The sequence below is a fragment of the Mustela nivalis genome (genome assembly GCF_964662115.1).
Source record: "Mustela nivalis genome assembly, chromosome: 14".
NCBI classification, from domain to species: Eukaryota; Metazoa; Chordata; class Mammalia; order Carnivora; family Mustelidae; genus Mustela; species Mustela nivalis.
In genome coordinates, this window is record NC_139033.1 from 42686911 (window position 1) to 42712374 (window position 25464).

At 40.5% G+C, this 25464-nt stretch overlaps 1 protein-coding gene across 1 annotated transcript in view; it reads right to left on the reverse strand.

The window, feature by feature from the left end:
- The window catches only part of ME2 (malic enzyme 2), a 57367-nt gene extending 33001 nt beyond the window's left edge, over window positions 1–24366 (reverse strand). The window contains exons 1-4 of the mRNA XM_082699429.1: window positions 24063–24366; window positions 16651–16770; window positions 5711–5844; window positions 472–621 (exon numbers count right to left, since the gene is read on the reverse strand). Coding sequence (XP_082555555.1) covers window positions 472–621; window positions 5711–5844; window positions 16651–16758 — 392 coding nt within the window. The 5' untranslated portion in view covers window positions 16759–16770; window positions 24063–24366. The remainder of the gene's footprint in view (window positions 1–471; window positions 622–5710; window positions 5845–16650; window positions 16771–24062) is intronic.
- Between the last annotated feature and the right edge of the window lie 1098 nt (window positions 24367–25464).

Here is a 25464-nt window from a genome sequence, read left to right on the forward strand (position 1 = left end):
CTTCTCCCTCTGCCTCTGCCTGCCATTCTGTCTGCCTGTGTTCACGCTCTCTCTCTCTGACAAATAAATAAAAAAAAAAAAAAAAAAAAAAAAGAAATTAAAGCCAACAAAAAAATGAGAATCTTTAAATTTGGGCAGATTGTCAAACTGTTATTAATGATAATTCTGGAGAACCTGCCACCAAAATCAAGAGTAACCCCCCCTTTTTTGTACAGAAATGCAGGGTTCTTCTACTAATCATAATAACTTGCAGAAAGTTAGGAATGAACATTGCCATTTCTACTACAACAAGATATGAACACGCTGGGTTTTTATTAACCCCTTCTTGTCCAAATTAAGCTTTGATGAGGAGGGAACGGTGATTGACATAAGACGGCAATATATAAAAGAGAAATGTAAGAGCTGTTAGGGAGTGCCATTCTTCCCATACGATAATCATTTACAAATTTATGTCTTTAAAATAAGCCTTACTTAGGTCTCCTAAAGATGTGTCCATATTGGGAGCAAGCAAGACCCACTGTTGGTGTGTATACAATTGGCATCAGACTTTCAATATCATCTTGCAGAATTCTATAAAACAACTTCTCATTTCTTTCTTGTATTCCCATTATATAGATGTATCTGAAATTAAGCACAGTAAATAATGTCTACATCAGTCAGCATTTACACTCAAAGTTCTGGCTTTTAGAATAAGAAGTTATATGTAAACATCTAAAACAGGACTCCCCTCCCTACCAGAAAACAAAACTCTAAATTATCATTATTTGACACCAAGGACAAAAATTAACAAAAATAAAAATGTACTTAAACAGTCGATGATGATAATGAAGAAGGGGGGAAGAAGGAGAAGAGCAGAAACAGCAGCAGCTAACATTCACCGAGCCCTCACTGTGAGGCAGGCTCTATACCAGGCACCAGAAATGCAAAGACCACCATGACACCACCCTACTCTTAAGAAAATAACCTTTGGGCACCTGGGTGGCTCAGTGGGTTAAGCGACTGCCTTTGGCTCAGGTCATGATCCCGGGGTCCTGGGATCGAGCCCCACATCGGGCTGTCCCTGCTGCAGGGAGCCTGCTTTTCCTCTCCCTCTGCCTGCTTGTGCACGCTCTCTCTCTCTCTTCCTGTCAAATAAGTAAATAAAATCTTAAAAAAAAAAAAAAAAGAAAAGAACCTTCAAGGTTATTGACATGGAAATATGGAAGCAAAATAAAGTGGCATTCATTCAAATATTTACTAAATACTATGTGCCAGGCACTATTTTGGGCTCCCAGGTTGTAAGAAGTGACCCCTGTCCTTGTGCAGTCAGAATCCAGTAGGTTTGAGGCATTAGAGGGTCTATACAGAGTGCAGAGGTACCACAAAGGCAATGGTCAATTAGCACACATATATAAATAACGCCTTTTCAAGAATAAAGTTTAGAAAACTGGGAAATGTTCACTTGAAAAAACCAGTGACTGGGCACCTGGCTGGCTCAGTCAGAAAAGTGTGTGACTCTTGATCTGGGGGGTTTAAGTATGATGTTGGGTAGAGAGATAACTAAAATAAATAAATAAATAAAATAAATCAACTTAAAAAAATAAAAAGTCGTAAGGGGCACCTGGGTGGCTCAGTCTGCTAAGTGCCTGCCTTCAGCTCAGGTCACGATCCCAGGGTCCTGGGATCTAGTTCCACATCGGGCTCCCTGCTGAGTGGGAAGCCTGCTTCTCCCACTGCCTGCCACTCCCCCTGCTTCTGCTCATGCAGTCTCTCTCTGACAAATAAATAAAGTCTTTTAAAAAATAAATAAAAATCCGTAGATGATTCTCCTATTAGAAAACAAAGAAAAAGAAAAAAAGCCACCAATCATCTTGAATTAAATATGTGTAAAACAGACTTACTACTTTTTACTCAAACTTGTCTGTCCTCCTGTTATCATCTGACCGAATTCGAATCTGAGATCCCATTCCTGATTTCTCGCTCGCCCACTCTGTCTTACCCTAGTCTAATAAACCAACAAGACCTACAGTGTCCATCAGCTAAATAGTTTTCAAATATATCTATACCCCCCTTCTGCCCTCACCCTGTCCAAGCCAGCATCATTTCTCACCTGGGCTACCTCAAGAACTTTCTTTTTTTTTCTTTAGAGGTGGGGGCAGAGGGAGGAGAGAGGATCTTAAGCAGGCTCCACACCAGCACGGAGTCCAACTCAGGGCTCAATTTCACAACCCTGAGATCATGATCTGAGGTGAAATCAAGAGTCGGACACTAATGACTGAGCCATGTAGGTGCCCCACCTCAAGAACTTTCTAACTCGTTTTTATATACACAATTTTGCACCCCCCTGCTCAAATTTATTCTTCTCTTAAAAAATAAACGCTAACCATTTCTATTCTCCTTGAATGTCTTCCAAACACCCATTAAATAGGCTTCTGCTTCTAAAATAGTTACCAAGATCTCTGCCTACTTCCTAGCTTCATCCTCCTACTGAACTTAACATCAGTTTCTCAAACGCCCCACATCTCTTACCTTGGTGTCGCTGTACACAAGACACCCTTTGCCTGGCTCACCCTCTACCCATGCACGGTCCCATACTTACACCCCCTGAGTGCAACACAGGTGGCATGCTCTCCCTTTCTGCCCGTTTCAGTCCCCCACCACGCATACATACACAGATTTTCCTGTTTTCAGGTCCCTCAACACCCTAGTCCTATTTCTGCAATTCTCAGTCCACTTTCTGACTTTGTCTTCCCCTCAGCCTGGATGAGATTATGAGCTAGGGACTACTGCCTTATATAAATCTATTATTTCCAGTAACTACCAAAGTAAGTGCAATGTAAGTGGTGTGCAAATATTTGGCGAATAAATAGGGAGAAGTGATTCCCTTCATAAAAGGAATAATATTTTCTATGTAGCTAGTGCAGGCAGAACTAACAGCAGCAGGTAGCAGATGGAAGGAGACGGCTCCTCAGGCTAGGGAAGAAAACAAACTATGACGACAGACTAGCTTTATGACACAGCAGAGACGTCAAGAACAGATGACTTACCAGGCACATGTGATTCACTTTCACCTTCCTTTCACTTTGGTCACTCCTCTGCATGCTTCCCACTGGATCTTGTCCTCACTGAGGACTGTTACAGCTCAGCAATCCTGAACGCCACGGACGCAGTCCTCTGATCGCAACCCTCCCCTCTTCAGCTAGCTCTATGATGCCGTGCCTCACAGTCCTGACGGAGAGCCCTGGCTCCTGGATCGCTTCATTTTCTCTGGTTCTATTAGGCTCCCTGCTGGCATCTCTTCTTTCCCCACTCTAGATCCCGATCAAGCCTCTCCCCCTCAACAAACCCTGACCATTGTGGAACACCCCCGCACCTTTATCACGGCACCACCCTGCCATGAACTTTTCCAGCCATGAACTCCCTAAAGGCAAGGGCTGGAATTTCTCATTTCTGTAGTTCTAGAGCTTAAAACAATGCCTGGCACATAGGAGCCCTGAATGAATATGAGCTGAATGAGTTAATGTAGCATTGTTGCTAGCCCAGCAAACCCCAAACCTGAACTACCATTACATTTCATCTTTCCTGAGGAAAAAATAACATTGCTGGGCAGTTTTATTTTTTTATCAATAAAAATAAGATTATGCTATTAGGCCTTCTGGGCTTACCCAGGCCTTTAATCTGTCCTTGTTCAGCTTCACTTTTGGCTAAATGGCTATTCTAAACATTTATCACGGTCCTCACCAATTCTGTTTAACCTTGACCCTTACAACTCTTAGCCAAGACCTTCATATTCTACATCATCGAAAATCCAGGTCCTCAGGTGGGGTGGGAGCTCACAGGCTCTGCCGCACCACCTGCAGGGTTACCCCTACCTGTGCCTGTATTTCATCTCTGCTCTTGCCTCAGAGAAAGAGCTTTTCTTTTTTCTTGTTCAAGGCCACCCTCTACCTCTGCACTTGACCCTACGCCCTCTATCTTTGCCTTTGACCCTATGCGCTCTACTTTGCACTTGTCCCTCTGTCCCTTTCCATTCTCTGGGATCTTGTTCTATCAGTTACCCTTTCTTCTGGGCTCATTCCTCACAGCGTGAGCACCTTAAACCTCCTTCTGGCCTGAAATATACACCCCCAAATATAGTCCCCAAGCAGGACTAGAAACCCAAGTCTTGCTTTACTTAGTGCTCAGTGTCCTTCCTATCCCCTTATCTAACTTCTTGAAATAGTCTGGATTTCCTTTCGTCTCAATCATTTCTCAGTCTACTGTTCTCTTCCTTTTGCCCCAACAGATCAAAGAAACTACTCTTACTTTTCATCAAAAAATAATCTCCTGTACTTAATAAACCCAAAAGATATATTTTTCAAAGATTTTATTCATTTATCTAACAGAGAGAGAGAGAGAGAGAGAGAATAAGCAGGGGGAGACGGGAGACGGGAGAAAATAAGCAGGTGGGAGACGGAGAAGCAGGCTCCCCACTGAGCAGGGAGCCATTGCAGGGGGCTCAATCCCAGGACCCTGGGGTCATGACCCGAGCGGAAGGCAGACACCTAACAACTGAGCCACCCAGGTGCTGACCCCCAAAAGATTTTTAGGATTTTATTTATTTATTTATTTATTTGACAGAGAGAGAGATCACAAGTAGGCAGAGAGGCAGGCAGAGAGAGAGGGGGAAGTAGGCTTCCCACTGAGCAGAGAGCCGGATGCGGGGCTTGATCCCAGGACCCTGAGATCAAGACCTGAGCTGAAGGCAGAGGCTTAACCCCCTGAGGCACCCAGGCATTCCCCAAAAGATATTTTAAACTCTGCCTTCAGACTGGTCTCTCTACACAGAATACCCTGCCCTTCTTTCTCATATTACCTGTCTCTTGTAACGTACTGCTTAAAACTCAGCTCAGGCATCACTTCTCTAGGAAGCTTTAATGTACTCTTTAAACTCGGTTAGTTACTCTTTAAGTTCAGAATATCCTCTGCATGTACCTTTTCTCTGTTGCACACTGCAGTATAGGGTATGATGATGATCACAGTATAACTACTGATGAACTCCTAGAATGCAGGGCTGTGTGCTATGGGGTGGCATACACTCTGTTTCACCTGGGACAGTTTCAGTTACTTCTCTTTTTCACTCCCCTGGATTGGATGACATATTAATTGATCACCTATCTTTTAACTTACTTTACAACCTCAGTGACTAGTATAGTGACACACACAAAGTAGAGGATTAATAAAAGTTGTTGAAGAGAAAGGGTACAAATCAGATGACAGCTTTTGCTTCTAATATTCCAATCAAGGCTGAAATGTTCTGTGATTTTAGGCTTAAAAAAATAGATTTCTGGGGCGCCTAGGTGGCTTGGTGAGTTAAGCCTCTGTCTTTGGCTCAGGTCATAATTTCAGGGTCCTGGGATTGAGCCCTTGCATGGGGGGGGGGGGTCTCTGCTCAGCGGGGAGCCTGCTCCCTGCCCCCCCCCCCGCCCCCGGCCGGCTGCCTCTCTGCCTACTTGTGATTTCTGTCAAATAAATAAATAAATAAATAAATAGATTTCTGCTAAATTTTACAATAGTGAACACAATATTCAGTGAAATAAAGGAAACGTAATCATTATAAAAATAACAGTCAACTGCCTAAAACACAAACTTCATTATAAGACTGCATATTTCTTATACACAATAACCATAATGTTCCCAATTTTACTGATCAGAGCATCAATAGAGAACTAAACATTTAATTGATTCTTACTTTTCCAAAGGGCCATTCAATTTTTTTAAGTTTCTATGAAATCGTAAAGCTTGAATATCTTGTGTCTCTATTTTGGGAGGTAGAAGTCCTTGAAGACCAAGCATTTGTCGTTCTTGTAATGTAAATGCCATTCCCTAAAAAGGAGAAAAGGATGAAAAATTATTGCTTAATGAGGTTGCAAGGGTGCTATTCTACAAAATGTAATTTAAATGTAAAAAAATCAGTATGATACCATTTTGCCCACACTGTCAAAAATCTGTAAGACTGTTCATGTCTAATAATGGTAAGGGTGTGGTAAAAGAGTTACTCTTACATATCATTGCTGGAAATGTAAACAGATTTAAGTTTTTTAAAAGACAACTTAAAAATATTTTTAAAATCTAATGCACATACACTATATCTAGACAGCCTTCTTAGAGAAATATTCATACATAAAATAAAGACAAGTATACAAAAAGACTATAGTACTGTTTCTAGTTTTCTTGACTATTACAAACTTACTAAAAGCCCATTAATTATGGAACGGTTAAGGAACCTATGGTATTTCCATACCATGAAATACCACACACTTAAACACAGATCTCCAGTTATGTACAATTACCTCCCAGACATATAGTTAAGGAAAAAAAGCAAGTTGCAAATCAAACACACTCACTGTTGACTGTGATGTTCAGAAAACCCACATAAAGTACCTATACACAGATATGTCCATATGTTAGAAATGAAATTAACAAAATACAGCTTGAAAGAACATAGTCCAAACTGATGATAGAGTTACCCTCACTAGAAAGAGAGGCTGAGTTAAAGAGGGCAAAGAAAGCAATGGTACTTAGGCATTTTTGCAGGAAATAGGAAAATTCATAAGAAAATCTATGTCATAAGAAAATCTTTTCCAATTTCTGATATTCAGTTGTGTGTTAAATTCTTTTCATCGAAGTGATGTCAGTGAAAATGCCAGAGTAAGGATTTCCCAAATCTTTTCCTCTATAAAAACTGTAAAACATTGGCCAAGTGATCAGAATAAACTTCTTTGGAATTCTGGAAACTAACCAAAGGCTTCAGCAATCAGGGAACATTTTACTCAAGAAAAATAGCTGAATTCTCATAAGAACAGCAAGCTTCTTGACATTTTTATTTGCCTTATTCCTATGCTTCCCTCCCCAGCTCCCCAGTAGCCTAGAAAACAGCAATCATTATGAAACAACAAGCTTTGAAAAACAGAGCCTGGCAGCTACTAAAGAGAGGTTGGAGATAATTCTACAGTCCCATACTCAGGAAATTTGTCATTATTTGGCCTGTTTGGTGATTTAGTGGACGACCCCACTTGCAAGGCTTTATTAAATATGATCTAGAGTTCACCCAGTGTGAACAGGTTTTTCTCCAGAAGAGCTTGTTGAAAACAATCAGAAGTAATTATTTAACATGACAGCTGTGGCAGTGGATAACAGCTGAGGCAAACAATAGGCTAACCAAAAAGCTGAAAAGGAAAAGCCGAAGAACAAAATGTCCACAGGGTGAGTGGGAATTTGAAAAGCTTCAAATATTCCCAAGAATCTAGATGATCACTGGGAGCTATAGGCAATCCAGGAAAGACTTGGGAAGGCCCTTCGCTCCCATCTCTGGCTAATCTTGAGGCTCTGTGTAAGCAGGAGGTGAAGGCTGATGTGTAGTTGTAAACTGCTTAAGTACGAAAGGCACGCCCCAAAATGTACACATTGCCCTTAGGTATTTAAGTCTCTGTCTAATTACTAGTTGATGACTAAGCCAACAAAGCAGACTTTAGTGGGCATATCAAAACAAGACGATTTTATTTATTTATTTTTTTTTTTAAAGATTTTATTTATTTATTTGACAGAGAGAAATCACAAGTAGGCAGAGAGGCAGGCAGAGAGAGAGAGAGGAGGAAGCAGGCTCCCTGCCGAGCAGAGAGCCCGATGCGGGCCTCGATCCCAGGACCCTGAGATCATGACCCGAGCCGAAGGCAGCGGCTTAACCACTGAGCCACCCAGGCGCCCAAAACAAGACGATTTTAAATAGTTCAAGTATACTTTACACACCTTAAAAGCATTAGTTCAGAAATGTCACTAAATAGACAATAGCAATACAAGAAACCCTGGCAGGAATATCTGGTTTCCAGAGAAGTCACATTATTGAGTATGTCCAGTTTTCAACAAAAAATTGTAAAATATGCAAAAAGAAAAAGTCTGGCTCATACTCAGGAAAAAGAGTAGTTAGTTAATAGAAACTATCTCTAAGGAAACTCAAACATTATACTAACTAAAGACTTCAGTGATTTTGAATATATTCAAAGACCTAGAGGATACCACATCTAAAAAACTAAAGGAAAGTACAAGAATGATATCCCACTAACTACCGAATATCAATGAAGAGATACAAAAAAAGAACCAAATATAGAAATTCTGGAATTCAAAATACAATAACTGAAATAAAAAGATTCAGAGGGATTAAACAGCAGATTTGAGCAGGTGGAAGAAAGGATCGGCAAACATAAAGAAAAACCAACTGAGATAATCCAGTCTGAAAAGAGAGAAAAAGCAATGAGTAAATATGAACAGAGCCTCAGAGACCTGTGGGACACAATCAAGTGTGCCAACGTGTGTGTAATAGAAGTCCCAGAAGGCAAGAAGAGAAAAAGACAAAAGAATATTTGAAGAACTAATGCCCAAAAGCTTCTCAAATTTGGTGAGAAACATCACCCCTAGAAGAAACACACATCCTAGAAACTCAACAGCTCCAATCAGGGAAAAAACTCAAAGAAATCTACATCTAGAAATATCATGTTCAAACTGTTAAAAGCCAAAAGACAAACTTGAAAGCAGGGAGAAGTCACTCAACATGCACAGGTGACCTTCAAAAAGAGGAGCAGCTAAATTCTTTCTTTTTTTTTTAAATTAACTTATTTTTTTTTCAGCATAACTATTCATTGTTTTTGCACCACACCCAGTGCTCCATGCCCTCTCTAATACCCACCACCTGGTTCCCCCAACCTCCCACCCCCCGCCCCTTCAAAACCCTCAGATTGTTTTTCAGAGTCCATAGTCTCTCATGGTTCACCTCCCCTTCCAATTTCCCTCAACTCCCTTCTCCTCTCCATCTCCCCTTGTCCTCCATGCTATTTGTTATGCTCCACAAATTTCTTAACATAAACCACAGAGGCCATAACACAGTAGGATGACATATTAAAAGTGCTGAAAGGAAAAAAAAAAGCTGTCAACCAAGAACTTCTAAATCCTTACAAAATTATCTAAAAACAAAGAAGAAATTTAGATGTTTCCAAATAAAGATAGAGTACTCATTGTTGGCAGGCCTGTTTCACAAGGAATATCAAAGGGTGTCCTTTAGGGTGAAAGAAAGACACTGGAGAGTAACTCAAATCTACACAAAGAAATAAAGAACACAGGTAAGATCACCATATAGGTAAATATAAAAGTCAGTATGAATGTATTTTGTTTGCTTGTTTGTTTGTAGCTCTTTGTCTCTCCTACCTGACTTAAAAGACAGCTGCATAAAAAAAAATTATAAATCTGTACTGATGATCAAACAATGTACAAACATGTAATTTTTATGACAAAGCAGACAAAAGGAAAGGATGGAACTATACAAGAACCATTTTTTTTTTTTTTTAATTTGACAGAGAGAAATCACAAGTAGATGGAGAGGCAGGCAGAGAGAGAGGGAAGCAGGCTCCCTGCTGAGCAGAGACCCCGATGCGGGACTCGATCCCAGGACCCCGAGATCATGACCTGAGCCGAAGGCAGGGGCTTAACCCACTGAGCCACCCAGGCACCCTACAAGAACCGTTTTTATGTACTATTAAAATTAAGTTGGAATCAGTCTGAATTAAATTGTTATGAAAATGGTAATTATCATCCCCCGAGCAAACCACTAAGACAATAATTCAGAAAAAGGCAGTAGAACAAATGACAAGGGAATTAAAATGGTATACTAGAAAATATGGTTTAACAGAAAGGAAGGGAACAATGGAGAAATAAAGGAACAAAAAAAGACAAGACATTTAGAAAACCAACAGCAAAATGACAGACATAACTTATATCCTATCAACCACTATATAATGTAAATGGATAAAAATCTACAATAATAAGGCATGGATTGGGGCACCTGGGTGGCTCAGAGGGTTAAGTCTCTACCTTTGGCTCAGGTCATGGTCTGGGGTCCTGAGATCAAGCCCCACATTGGGCTCCCTGCTCAGCAGGGAGCCTGCTTCCCTCTCTCTGCCTCTCTGCCTACTTGTGATCTCTCTCTCTGTGTCAAATAAATAAATAAAATCTTTCAAAAAAAAAAAAAAGGTATGGATTGGCAAGATGGAGAACACAATCCAATTTTATGCTGTCTACAGGAGACACAGTTTGATTCAAAACACAATTAGGTAGAAAGTAAAAGGATGGGAAAAGATACACCATGTAAATAGTAACCCAAGGAGAGCTGGAATGATTAAATTAATAACAAACAAAATGATTGTGAAATACACATTGTTCATAGAGAAGGACAGTCTATAATGATAAAAAGGTCAATCTATTAAAAAGATGTAACAATTATAAATATATATGTATCTGTGAAAAAAGCCCAGAATACATGAAACAAAAACTGACAGAATCCGAGGAAGAAAGACAAGTTGGAGACTTCTATACCTTATTTCCAATACTGAAGAAAACAAGTACACAGAAAATCAAAAGGAAACAGAAGACCTGAGCAACACTATAAAGCAACTAAACCTGACAGACTCGTATGGCACATTTCACTCAAGAGCAGCAGGAAACACATCCTTCAAACCGAGTGTCCATGGAATTAAACAGAAAACAAAATCTTAAACCATAAAACAAGTCTCAATAAATTTAAAAGGATTTAAATCCAAATATGATCTCCTAACATAATGCAATGAGATTAAAAATCAGTAATAGAAGGAAATTTGGGGAATTCACAAATATGTGGATTTCAAACAACACACTCCAAAATGACCAACTGACCAAAGAAGAAATCACAAAGGAAATTAAAGATACTTGGAGATGAATTAAAACACACATACCGAAACTTACAGGGATGCAGTGAAAGCAATGCCTACAGGGAAATTCATAGGTATAAATGCCCACACTAAAAAGGCTGAAAGATCTAGAATCAATAATCTAAACTTATACCTTAAGAAACTACCAGGGGAGGGCACCTGGTTGGCTCAGTCAGTTAAGTATCTGCCTTCAGCTCAGGTCATTATCCTGGAGTCCCAGGAACGAGTCCGACATTGAGCCCCTTGCTCAGCAGGGAGTCTGCTTCTCCCTCTGCCCTTCACCTTGCTCATGCTCTCTCTTTCTCTCTCTCTCAAAATAAATAAATAAAAATCTTAAAAAAAAATGGAAGAAAGAAAAGAAACTAGCAGGAGAGAGAAAGAGCAAACTAAACCTGAAGTAAAAAGGAAGGAAATACAAAAGATTGGAGTGAAAATAAATGAAATAGGTAACAGAAAAAAACAACTGGAAAAATAAATCAGTGAACCCAAAAGTTGGTTCTTTGAAAGGATGTACAAAATTGACAAACCTTTAGCTATACTGGAAAAAGGAGAAAGGGAGAAGACTGAAATCTCTAAATCTTTGCAACTCATGTTTCTTGTTCTAAGATTTCCTCTAAGGCTGGGATATATAAAAGAAGTAAAACCCAGGGGCGCCTGGGTGGCTCAGTGGGTTAAGTCACAGCCTTCGGCTCAGGTCATGATCTCAGGGTCCTGGGATCGAGTCCCGCATCAGGCTCTCTGCTCAGCAGAGAGCCTGCTTCCCTCTATCTCTCTCTCTCTGTCTGCCTCTCCGTCTACTTGTGATCTCTCTCTGTCAAATAAATAAATAAAATCTTTAAAAAAAAAATAAGAAAAGAAGTAAAACCCAAACTTTCACCCTTACTTCCTTTTCCCACTCTAGTACAAGACTGAAGTGGAAAAGCTAAACTTTATTTATTTTTTTAATTAAATTACCCATTTATTTAAGTAAACTCAGTACCCAATGCAGGGCATGAACTCATGACCCTGAGATCAAGAGTCACTTGGTAAGCCAGCCAGGTGCCCCTAAAATTTAGATTTAAATGAACTAATTATTTCACTTAAAGGTACCTTACCTACCCTACCACCAAAGGTAAATGACTTGGCTACACAAGGTGTCACTGCCTATCTCCTATTGAGGTTGAAGGGACACTCAAAAGTTAGGTTGAAGGGACACTCAAAAGTGTATATTCGGGGTACCTGGGTATCTCAGTCAGTCAGGTGTGCAACTCTTTAGATTTTATTTATTTCTCTACTGAGAGAGAGAGTGAATGAGCAGTGGGAGAGACAGGAGAGAGAGAATCTCAAGCAGACTCCAAGCTGAGTACAGAACCCGACGTGTGGCTTCACCACCTCATGACCCTGAGGATCATGACCTGAGCCGAAATCCAGAGTCAGATGCTTAACAAACTGAGCCTCTCAGGAGCCCCAAGTGTCCAACTCTTGATCTCAGCTTGGGTCTTGATCTCAGAGTCATGAGTTCAAGCCCCACATTGGGTAAGGAGCCTACCTTAAAAAAAAAAAAAAAAAGTTAAAAAAGAAAGCATTTTATTTATAATGCAGGGTAGAAATTAAAATGATTTAAAAAACACTTTTGTAGGGACGCCTGGGTGGCTCAGTGGGTTAAGCCTCTGCCTTCGGCTCAGGTCATGATCTCAGGGTCCTGGGATCGAGTCCCGCATCAGGCTCTCTGCTCAGCAGGAAGCCTGTTTCCCTTCCTTTCTCTCTCCGTCTGTCAAATAAATAAATAAAATCTTAAAAAAAACAAAAACAAAACAAAACAAAAAAAACCCACTTTTGTATAGTGAGTATTTAAGTTAGTAATTGATCAAATGCTTACATTTGCTAGCCTGGTATTAACAAGTGAAGCAAGCCCACAAAGATGACATTAGCTTCAAATGAACACCTCGATCAGTTCTTTAATGGTTCATTTTTCCTCCTCCTCCATCTCCCCAGGTCACCTATCTCACCATGTCTGCCCTTTTCTCATCTATGCCACAGCAATGCCCTCCCATTTAGCAGCGTGGAAGTGTGTCTTCTTTGGCTGATCCTGAAAGATCCCCTAAGCTATTTTCCTCTAGAAACACTCAATTTCTTCACATAAGCCAATATTGATAAAAGCTCATTAACTAGATTTGAACATACAGGTGAACATACTGTGAAGAAAGAAAAAGCCCCTTCTATTCGCTTCCCTTGAAGTGTAGTTAGAATAAACCGTCAGGAATTAAGAAGTCACCAAATACCTACTTATAAAACTGCTAACTAGTAACTAACGATGCATAATGTCAAGACTGAAAACAATATTCGACAATAGCATCATGACTAACCAAATTCTAAAACATCCCCCGAAAGGAGTAACTCACACTTACATAGAATTTACAGTGCCTAAAGTAGCTTTACAATATTCCTTTTTCTCCACAACAGTTCAGATGAAGAAACTGGGATCCGGGAGGTTGTATCTACTCTGCAGATCACACAGCCTGTCAGGGTCAAGCTGGGTCTCTCTTCAGTCTCTGTGAGTCCAGATCTACCTACTGGACTGTGATGCAGCCATTTATAGAAGGCTTATGACGCATCATAGAGATTATTTGTAAAATACTCTTCCCAGTAGGAAAATGGCATGTAAAATTGTATCCTATGATCTTCAAAGTAAATATACTTTTAAGGGGCTTTGGCAAAATAAAAACAGATGATCTACTCGGACGGTAGGAATGTGATCTTTCTTTCTTTTATTAGTTGTAATGTAATTGTTACTTGTGCAAATAAAAAAGAAAATTTTGAATTACTTTATTAGAGGTGTAGCCAGGGGAGTTAAAATAAAAACAAACTGGGGCGCCTGGGTGGCTCAGTGGGTTAAGCCGCTGCCTTCGGCTCAGGTCATGATCTTGGGGTCCTGGGATCGAGTCCCGCATCGGGCTCTCTGCTCAGCAGGAGCCTGCTTCCTCCTCTCTCTCTCTCTGCCTGCCTCTCTGCCTACTCGTGGTCTCTCTCTGTCAAATAAATAAATAAAATATTTAAAAAAAAAATAAATAAAAACAAACAAAAACCCTCATAGAACCAAAAACCATTAGACCAGAGCTCCAGGCTCCTGCATACTTCCTACAGGACAGGATGCAGAGATGAGGTTCTAAAAATTATCTAAGAAGTTTACCAAGTGAGCATGAGGAGAGAAGGGAAAATCCAACCTTCCACATGCACAGCCTTTTGAACATTTCAAAATGTATCACCTACATGATTTAAGTGAGTAAACTGAGGTCTGGAGAAGTTAAATAAATACCCAAAGTTTCATGGCTAGTGAAATCAAATGCACACCAGAACACTTGCTTATAACCTAGCACAATGATGTCTACTCCTTTAACGAATAAGGACTTCTAAAAAATGTCATAAAGAATTTCATATTCATACTAGAATTGGCAAATCTATGGAAGAGAAAACAGATTTGTGGTTGCCAGGGGCTGAGAAGTTAGCGGCGGTGGGGGGGACAGGGGGCTGTGACTGTGGAATGGCTTCTGGGTTTCCACTTCAGGTGATGGAGGCACCACACTGAATGTTCTTAATGTCATCGACCTGCATGCTATTACCACATTGAAAAAGCCTTAAAGACATAGTAACAGGTCTGCCTTTAGTAGACAGTGATTACAGACATCTTTTTTTTTTTTTTCTTTTAAAGATTTTATTTATCTATTTGACAGAGAGAAATCACAAGCAGGCAGAGAAGCAGGCAGAGAGAGAGAGAGGAGGAAGCAGGCTCCCTGCTGAGCAGAGAGCCCGATGCGGGACTCGATCCCAGGACCCCGAGACCATGACCTGAGCCGAAGGCAGCGGCCTAACCACTGAGCCACCCAGGCGCCCTGATTACAGACATCTTAAAAGATCACAATCTTAAAAGAATTCGATACTGTCTAAAATTACTATTCTATTAATCATAGCAGTAACATATTCTTTTTTTTTTTTAAGATTTTATTTGTTTATTTGACAGACAAAAATCACAAGTAGGCAGAGAGGCAGGCAGAGAGAGAGGAGGAAGCAGGCTCCCCGCAAAGCAGAGAGCCTGATGCAGGACTCGATCCCAGGACACTGGGATCAAGACCTGAGCTGAAGGCAGAGGCTTTTATCCACGGAGTCAGTCACCCAGGCGCTGAAGGCAGAGGCTTTTATCCACGGAGTCAGTCACCCAGGCGCCCCCTACAGCAACATATTCTTAAAACATTTAGCCTACAAAATTTGAAGCACAAACCTGATGTCTTTAAGTCCCCAAGGATTTCATGATCCTCAAATCAGGAATTATGTCCCCTCTTAAACACGCAGAACAAAAAACTCTTCCTGATGTTAAAAGGGTTTCCAAAAATTATCCTTCAGTGAGGTAACCTTAGAGATGCTATCCAACCAGCGAGATCTCAGAGGCCCAGAGCATTAGATTTACTATCTTTGCAGAAGTACTATGATGCATTTTAGACTACCCTCCTCCTTAAAATTAATTTGCCACTTAAACTACTTTATACATTTCTCATAATTCCCTCATAGTACATTTTAAGTAGTTTCTTTAAGGATAAAAATAAATAAGACCAACATAATTAGCAAATATTTACTATACCCATGGCATTGTAAAAAACATAAAATTTTTAATGGTCGGTCCCTGACCCAAAGGAACCTGAAATATAGGTAAGAAATATAAATTCATGAAAACGTAAATACCACAATTACTTCAATGACAACTTAAGGCATGAAAGGAAGCACACAGCAAGATGTTGATTACTTGCTACACGAACAGGAAGACAAAACTGCTATAGGGCTTCAGAGAAGGGAGCCATTATTCCAGTCTATGGTATATGAAAAGTTGCTACAGGAGAACTGTACTTTGAATGAGTTGCGTCTTGAAGAGTAAGCAAGATTTGGGGAAGTGAGGCAAAAACAAGAGAGCATTAGAATATCCCTCATTAAGCTTCATTTAATTCACTACTACCTGCTGAATTCTCATTCTGTCTAAGGTACAAAAATGCAAAAATAAGGCAGTCTGGGTGGCCCCTGGTCAATTTCCCTTTGTAGGCCTGAAATCCTTCAAAACATATCATACTGTACAATTAGTTATCCTCAACCCCCACCACGGGAAATAAATAGCATTGGTAAATTTCTGATGACCGTTGTTTTAAAATAAGTCACACCTTAACCTGTATGCATTATTCCCAAGAGGTAAATTTCACCCATTACAATGAACTCAGTGTATCCTCTTACAGGCTTTCAATGAGAAATCTCTTTCTAGAAATACATATACTTACTAATTACTATCTCCACTAGAAAATAAAGAGGGACTTGCCCACTGAACACAGCTTGGCCATGGAGTAAAGGCAAGACTAGGTATCAATAATGCCCATCACTTCTACCCTAAGAGTATAAAGAGGGGGCTGGAAGTCTCTCCACTATGAAGCAGTACTGTGAGATTAATGGACAAAAGCACTTGTGTGCAATGGTCTGTGTCCAAGAAGTTGGGGCGGAGGTGCAGACATTAGACAATAGTTCATTTTACAATTTTAACCCTATCTTTCAAGGGCTCCGTTGGATTTGAGCTGGGTAAATCTCAGTATCCCCCACTGCCTGAAAGTTCTGGACAGACTGCTATTCTAGGGATGTTTTTGAGCTGAAAGCAGGAAACAAAGTCAATCTTTTTCTGGTAGTAGAATTTGAGTGGTCAAACAGACCCATCAAGTAGCTGTGATTCTTGCCATGTGGAGAAAAGTGGAAAGTCATACTGAAAGAGCAAATACCTCTGAACAGTTTTAGTATAAAGCTACAAAATTTAAAAAGTTCATACTTTATCAGCCTAAAATATATCAAACCTTTACCAGGAAGAGAGAAATGTTATGCTAGTATTAATGTTACTAACCTTGTTTGTTCTTGGGTTCAACATGAGTGTCTTGCCTTTTTCTTTTATGTGCATATGACGACATGCTAGAGTATAGGGAGTAGCGACTATTCTTAACCGGGACAACATCTTTCCTTGCACCTGGGGAAAAGGCAGCAGATAACGGATGAGAAACATATTACAGAATGCATGCACATTAGGTATCAGTTTTCAAAAGCAGATACAGAAAGCTTAATTTTCCACACTTGAAAAAGCTTTATCAAAGTACATTTATGTTTCTACAGGTTGTAACCGTTGTAAAAAAGTAACTGGGTGAAGACAACGACTGACTTTTCCTGATAATACTCTAAGCCCCTGGTTAGTCATCATTGTTATTTTGTATGTACTGTATACTACAGTGTGCTAAACACTTATTCTTTTTCTAAGCCACAAGTGTGGCAAGGTATGTATCTCTTGATTGTGAGAGAAAGAAAGAAATCCAGCAATTAAGAAACAAGGTAACATCTAGTAAACAAAGACATATGGTATGGTCCATGTAAATGCGTATGGGAGTTTAGGTTGAAGGTTGAAAAGTAAGTTACCAGGAAAGCCTGGAACATAAACATCCAGAGGAAGAGAAGTCATTCAAACTCTTAATCTAGCTGTATAATTTTAATGTATTACTATAATCAGTGTTTAAAGGTAATATACTAAATATTTTTTCTTTTCAAAAAACCTGTTACTTAATATAAAAAATACACAAATTGGCTAGAAAACATGTTTTTGCCTTTTCACGACCATCACAGACACATGGAAATTTTTCAAAATGGAAAACTCCACATAATACATTGCACATTAAATATTTAAAATAAGAATACAATAGATTCTTCTGCATATCAATTCTCCCACCCAAAATGAACTTGCAAAGCCCATTTATCTTAGTCATTACAAATCATTGCAATTATCCCACAATAAGTTTTTTACTGGAATTTTTACTTGCTTAGAAATCAAGGTTTGTATACGGAGTGCAGCAAACCATTACAGTGAGATTATTTTTTAAGTTAATTTTTATGGAAGTGAATTCACACAACAAAATTTGCCATTTCAAAGTGAACAATTGAGAGGGATTAGAAAACCCATAATGTTGTGCAATCCACCTCTACCTAGTTCCAAAATATCTTCACCATCCCAGAAGGAAACACGACCCATTTAAGCAGTTCTTTCCCTCCTCCAGTGCCAGCAATTTTCTGTCGTTATGGATTTACCTATTCTGGATATTTCCTATAAATGTGGTGCATAACTGTGTCCACAAAAACAAAAAATTTATATGATTACAAGGACATCAAGAATCACGAGAGGGGTGCCTGGGTGGCTCAGTGGGTTAAAGACTGTGCTTTCAGCTCAGGTCATGATCCCAGGATCCTGGGATCGAGCCCCGCATCGGGCTTTCTGCTCCACAGAGAGTGTGCTTCCTCCTCTCTCTTCCCTGCCTGCCTCTCTTGCCTACTTGTAATCTCTGTCAAATATATAAACAAAATTAAAAAAAAAAATAAAAAGAATCACAAGAGATGTGGACTGGGGGTGGAAGGACAGGGCAGATGTTTAAAGATACAAACTTGCAATGAGAGTCCTAAGAAATAATAAGTCCTAAAGATCTAATATGTAGTATAGTGAATATAGATAACATTGTATTATAACCATCAAACTTTTTAAGAGACTAGGTCTTAATTGTTCCAACCATTTAAAAAAAATGGTAATTATATAACATGAGAGGTGACAATTATCACTACAATGGCAATCATATTATAATACATAAATATATCTAATTAATGTTATATGCCTTAAATTTATACAATGTCATATACCAAATATACTTCAGTAATAATAAAAAAGAATTATGAGAGATATACAACAAAATAATTGGGTCACTTTAAAATGTTAGTGAAAGACAAACACTAAGGAACTACTGCAATTTAAAGAAGACTGAGCATATGACAACTAAATGCAAAGCCTGAATAAAAAAAAAATGCTATCAAGGACACTTATTGGGACAACTGGAAAAACTAGAAGATATACTGTAGCTTAAATAAAAGTACTATAAAATTTTAAATTTTCTGTATTTGATAACCATATGGAAGAGATATACTTGTCCTGAAAACACAGTGAAGCATTAAGGGGCCAAGAAGTATGACATATGCAACCAAAGCCTTTCAGATAATTTCAAAATAAATTTCAAAGACTGAAATGGTAGCACTGATTATGTGTTTGTGTGGTTCTTCCAGGACAGACAGCATTATCTGTCAACACTAAAACTTTGTTACCAAAAAACTGGATTAGTATTCTAGTATACTGGTGAGGTAGGCAAATCTACGGTATAGTACAGAATACTTTTTACTTTAAATCAAAGACAATCTGAAAAAAAAATTATTTTGTCATCAGTACTTGTGGTATGATGAGAAATATATCTTGGGGGGCTCAGTCAGTTACATGTCTGACTCTTGATTTCTGCTCAGGTCATGATCTCACGATCCTGAGGTCGGGCCCCAAGATAGGCTCCAGGGTGGAGTCTGCTTCAGATTCACTGCCTCTCACTCTCCCTCTGCACCCCCTCTATGAATGAATAAATAAAATCTTTTTTAAAAAAAGAAATATATTTGTTTTTTGTCCCCAGTTCCTGCAACAGTGCTCCTAAAAGATCTTTGGAATTTCCTGAATGATAGAGGAGTATTTTTTGTGACTCATAAGAAGACACTTTTGATCACATTTGAGTTTATGCTTATGAGGTGACCTAGGGTGGACCACTGCAAAGCCTCAGATAGAGCCGGTCACCAAAAACACCAAGTCATTAGAGAGTAGAAATTTACTGCCCCGCCTCCAGAACCTCCAGAAAGGGAAGTGGGCAGGGGCTCTTTTTAACAAGATCTATTGAGCTTTCATGCTGGTGAACACATCTAGGTGTTGGGGGATGGCACACTCAGGGAGCACAAGTAAGCTCTATGCCTCTCCACCCCTACCCCCATCAATACCTAGTTCTATGCATCCCTCCCATCTGTTCCTGAGTTGTATCCTTTTATAATAAACCAGCAAATATAAGTAAGTCTGTGTGCCATTATAGCAAATCATCGAAACAGAGGAGGTTGTGCGAAGCCTCAATTTATAGAGAGTTGGTCAGAAGTATGGGTCACAACCTGGGACTTAGGATTGGCATCTCAAGTAGGGGCTGTCTTCTGGGACCTAATCCTTAACCTATGGGATCTGAAGCTATCTCCATATGGACAGTGTCAGAATTAAGTTACATCAAAGCAAGCCCAATCAGCATCTGCTGAGAACTGGAGAATTGCGGAAGGGGACGGGGGAGAAGTCCCACATTTAGTGGCCAGAAGAATTGACACTGCAAGTAACGAAGATTAAAATTTTTCCTCTTAGTACTTAACTTAAGAGCAGCATTCTAATACATGAAATCTATTTTCAGTTCCTGGTTAAAGTTTTGCTTCTACCTAATACTGAATTTAGTCTGTATAATAAAGATAACACCACTTGTCAAATCCACCTTATAGATAATCATGATGATCAAATGAGACTATATGCAAAAAAGTATTATAATTAAAGAATGTTTAATCACTAAAATTACTTTGTTAGTGAGTGATAGAGAATAAAATAAATGTAAAGGAAACTTTAATAGTGTCTTGAAAACAGTGGTCATAAGTTAAAAAAAGAATTAAGGAAAAAAAAAATCTGCCAAAACTAAAACCAAGGAATAAGAGATAGACAGGGAGGCTTAAATACCAGTAATAAGAACAATGAGAGGCAACAAGATAAAACGCTGTTATGCAGGTGGGTTGGAAGGAGAACTCTCAGAATGAGTGAAGTAAAAATAGGAACCAAAAGGCAGCGTTTAATTTTTAGTTGACATGTAAAATCAAGCCACTTGCTTCCTTGACAGCTTCTGGAATACTGAGATCTGCCTCTGGTTTCTCCCCCCCGGTGTGTCTTTCACATGGCCTTGCCCTGGAACTTACTCTCTGGTGTTTACAAGCTGGACCAGGACAGAAACTGCTAGGCCACTGGCTGCTGGAGACAACTCTCCCTGGCCCCCTCCTTGGGGTTAAAGGAGGTCACCGCAAGGGAGACAGAAATTAGAGGTCGTGACTGAGTGCAATGAGCACAAGCTCTGCAGTCCAACTGGGATAGGAATCTGGACTCAGCTCATCACCACTTTGGATGCGGCTGTGTCACCCAGGCATTCCCAACGGCTTCTGAATTGGTGTTAGCCTGGGACACATTTCTCACTGCTGTGTGGCCAAATGAGAAAAACTGAACAATGCAACTAGTCCTTCATAAAACAAAATTTATTCTCTTTGTTTTCCTATTCTAATTTTGATCTTCTTAGCTGTTTGGTGATAAAAACGTCCTTTCTTTTATGAAAAGATGGTGATAGTAGATTGCAATAGTTCTTAAAAGAGTCCTTAACCTTAATAGAATTAAAAGTTGGCAGTGTATGTCTGGTCCCAACTGTCCCCCTATACACACTTGCCCATCAAGTCCCAAAGTCTCAGGACTGCCTCAGAAGTCTCATTTCTCTCATCAATGAAACAAGGAAGAGGGAACTCTGGTTTGCAGAGCTGTGTAGTAAGGATGATATTTACAAAGTATCAAGCAATTAAGAGCTTTGTCATCATCATAAAGAGCCTGACTACTTGACATGAAAGTTTATTCAATAAAATCCATATCCAGGCAGTTTAGCAGAGTAGTCAAAGGCAAGCTCTGGAATCAAACTACTGGGTTTAAATCCTGGTTTGGCCAATTCTTACTCTGATTTTGAATAAGTCTGTTGCAGTTTTCTCATCACTCAAATGTGGATAATAATAGGACCTACTAAACAGTGCCATTTTAAGATTTTAATTAGATCATCTGTGTAAGATGCTTATCATAGTGCCCTCTAAGTGCTCTATAAATGTTAGTTCTTTAAGCACTATTAGTAGTAGTGACAGACTGTGGTGCTCAGATGTGTTCTGAATGCCTGTTAGTTTCTGCATCGATATCTTCTACTGTGAAATCCTTGAAGATATAAGGATACTCATGGTTAGCACTTATTTAAACTATTTTGAATTAAATCTCTAGGTCAAGTAATTAGAATTTGGATGGTATACAGAGCCAGGCAACATCAAATGTCATTCTGAACAACATCTACAGAATCAATATAGTATTTTTTATTACTTTTGCAATTTGTACACATTAAGCAAAGGAAATATAATATATAGCCATATAACTAAAACGATGACTTTAAAATAAAAGTTAACTTTTTATAAAATAGATTTTTAGGAAACTAAATGTAGAATGATTTTGATAGTATGAATTTTGTCCTCCTTCTAAAAATGATCCTCAGTAAACAACTATAGGTTTCAATTATTATTTATGTTTTAAAATATGACTAAATTTGGGGTGCCTGAGTGGCTTTGTCGGTTAAGTATCTGTCTTGATTTTAGCTCAGGTTTCAATCTTAGGGTCGTGAATTCAAGCCCCAAGTTGGGTGTGGATCCTACTTAAAAAATAAATAAATAAATGAAGTATGACTAAGTTTGTCGAAAATTCACCAACATAAATTAGAATTTATTTTAGTTTAACTTAATATAAAATTTAATATAGTTAAGAATAGCTTATTTTTATAGGAAACTTGATACAAGTTATACATGAGCAGCTTTATAGGAGTTAATTTGCAAGAGAAATTCTTAAACGGTAAATTAGGTTTTCTTTTATGAATTTTTGACATATTTCCATAACAAGTGCATTTTAAAAGACAAAAACACCCTGTAAGACAAACCTGTGAGTAGTTCTTTTTCAGAAGTAAGTACTGAGCAAGAGTATATTTAATTCTCAAGAGAATGAAGAACTTCTACAAATGCATAGCCCAACATTTCCTTAATATATGATAAAAGTTCTATCAGCATATCTGGGCTCTATGCTTAACTTTTAATTAAGTCTTTATAACTACCATAAGATAGCCAAACACTGATTGTAAATCAAAGTTCAAAGCTAATTAAAGGTCCAACATTAGAAGACAAGAGTTAAGTTGTTTTTTCTGTATTTCTGCAAACCATGTAACATAGTATCATATAACTTGGTTTTAGTAGTTACACAAGAGATTTTACATACACATACAAATACACACACAGGGGGAAGGTGGGGAGAGGAAAGTGCAGGCAAATGTTTCTTCTCTAACTTCCAGGATGCCTGGAAACTAAAGAATAAATTCATGAGTAAAGATTAAGAGTAAAATTAATGAGTACAACATTGCAATTACTTGAACAACAGGAACAATGCTTAAGGAGCGACTAAGCTGGAGCTGTTTTGTTAAATTGCCTGAGTTCAAATCCAGACTTGGCCACCTATAAAATCTGTGATCTTGCGCAAGTTACTTAACCTTCTTAAGCCTTAGTCTCTTCATTTGTTAAGTAGAAATAACAGTACCAACCTCAAAGAGTTATTTTGAGATGATTCATGTACAGAACAATGTCAGGTCCAGAAGTGACAATTAAAACGTGCTTCTATTGTTAGCAATTGCAACACTAAAAGAAACAACAATGCTATTAACTATTCTGCTTAGAAGCAGCTGCCACAAGCATTAGGAAAATAAATCAGATAAGGAGATAACGCATTTTGTAAGGAAGCACTACTGCTAAGATGTATCATTTTGATCATGCTTCTCATCGAAAGGGAACATGTTTTCTAAAATTGTTTTTGTAACCACGAAAGAAGTCAATTCCTGGACCGCAAATCTAACACCAGCACACAAGCAGAGGTGGTCATCACAGTGTCAAAGAAACACCTGCCAGTTCTGGTCTATTTATGCCATTTCACACGAATAGGCAGAACTGTCCAAACGTAGAACTTTCTAGCTTGTAGCAAACTTCCTTTAAAGAGAGGAACGAACAAACGCGCGCGCGCGCACACACATACATACACACATGCACACACACACAGAGCCTAATTCCTGTCATTAATTCATCCTTGCAGAAGGAGATTTAATAAAAGGTATCAAGCCACAAAATCGTTCTTTAAAGGGCGCAGGGGAGAGCGACGCTCGCGGTCTGGAAGCCACAGGACCTCATCCCAGGGCAGCAAGGGCGCCGCCCTGGGACCGGCGGGTCGAGAAACGGGAAAGTCGCGCCCCGAAACCGTGCCCGGGAAAAAGCCGCGGGCGCTCGTATGGGGGACCGCCGCGACCTGACCGCTCCCCCGCCCTCCCCCGGGCTCCGGCAGCCGCTTCCCTTCGCCTCGCCCCGCCCATCCGCCAAGCGGGTCCTTGCCCGCCGCCCGCGCGAAAGCCGGCGGCGGGTCCGCAATCGGGTGGGCGGGCCGGGCGGGAGGAGGCCGCCCCCGCTGCGCTCCCGGAGCCCCCGCCCCGGCCCCGCCACGCCAGGCCGCCTGCAACCGCGTGCTGCGCGGAGCCTTACCCGAAGTCTCGGCCCGCGACAGGTGGTGCTGCCGGCGGAGAGGCCGCGGCCCTGCCGCCCACTCAGGCGATGCTCAGCGGCGGCCGAGTCCGCCCCCCTCTTCCCTGAGCTTCGCGGAGCTGGCGCTAGCTCAGGTCCCGACAGGCAGGGGCGGCAGACAGCCGGCGAGGTAGCCAGGCAGGCGGCGTAGAGAGCCAGGGAGGCGGGCCGGCGCGGCCCGACGGAGACTGACAGGCACGCGGACCAATGCGGAGGCGGAAAGTCGTCCCGGGGGCGGGGCTCCGGCCGCCACTTCGCGGCCGGCGCGCCCGCGTCCCCCCCGCCGCCCCCCTCCCCTCCCCAGGACCTTCCTGGATCTGGTTCTTTGAGGTTACTGTTTAGAGGCCGGCGCGCGCCCGTGGGGACGCGATCTCGAGAAATGCGAGAGGGGCCGTATAGAGTTGAAGGAGTCCGCAGCCGACCCAGGTGACGCCCGTTGTTCCACGAAAGGAGCGGGGCTAGTTTACGGCGGACCGCGCATCCCCCCGAGGTGTCGGGGTACTCGAGGGGCGATGGCTACACGTTCGCGCGAGAAGAGGCTCTGCGCAGGCGCGGGCGGGCCCGGGAAATCCGCGGGTACCAGTCTCCGAGCCCCAGGGGACGAGAGGAAGGCTGGGAGTTTCGGTCCATCAGGGACAGCGAGCGGAGGCAGGAGGAGATGAAGGAGAGATTAGGAGCTGGATACAGGTCAGGTGGCTGGAGAAGCGGAATAGGTGGGACCGGGAAATGTGAGGCCTCTGCACTTAAGGAACGCTTTCTATTTCTGAGCTATTTTTGTTTCTGTGCCGAGGCCTCCATCTTCTGCAGAATTCTTTGCCACTCTCCACGCCTGCTGGCACAGTTACCGGCCCGCAGGGGATTTACTAATCTCTATCATCACAGTCACCATAAATAGATGTTCAATGTCCTCTCTCAGAAAAGCACTGGAACACTAAATTGTCATCTTTGAAAGCAGCGAGGACTGTACCTTAGTACCCCTTGACCCACTCACGGTTATGACATTGAAGGATTTTTCTTCACTCTTGTTTCAGAAAAATCTTATCATCAAAAATTTTTTGCTATAAATGAGTTTGTGCACTTTTAAAGTATGATCATGATAATTTTATTATTTTTTTAAGATTTTATTTTTAAGTAATCTCTACATCCAAAGTGGGGCTCAAACTCACAACCCCTAGATCCTGAGTTGCATGCGCCCTGGACTGAGTCAGCCGGGCGCCCCTGGTAATGATAATCTTAAGGTGAAGATGTAAAGGATGCAAAAAGAGTCAAGGAACATGGAATAAGAAAACTGAAAGTGATGGGAACGTAAAATAGAGAAAATTGAGTGGAAGTAGAGAACAGTGCATTGCCCCTTCCTAAACAC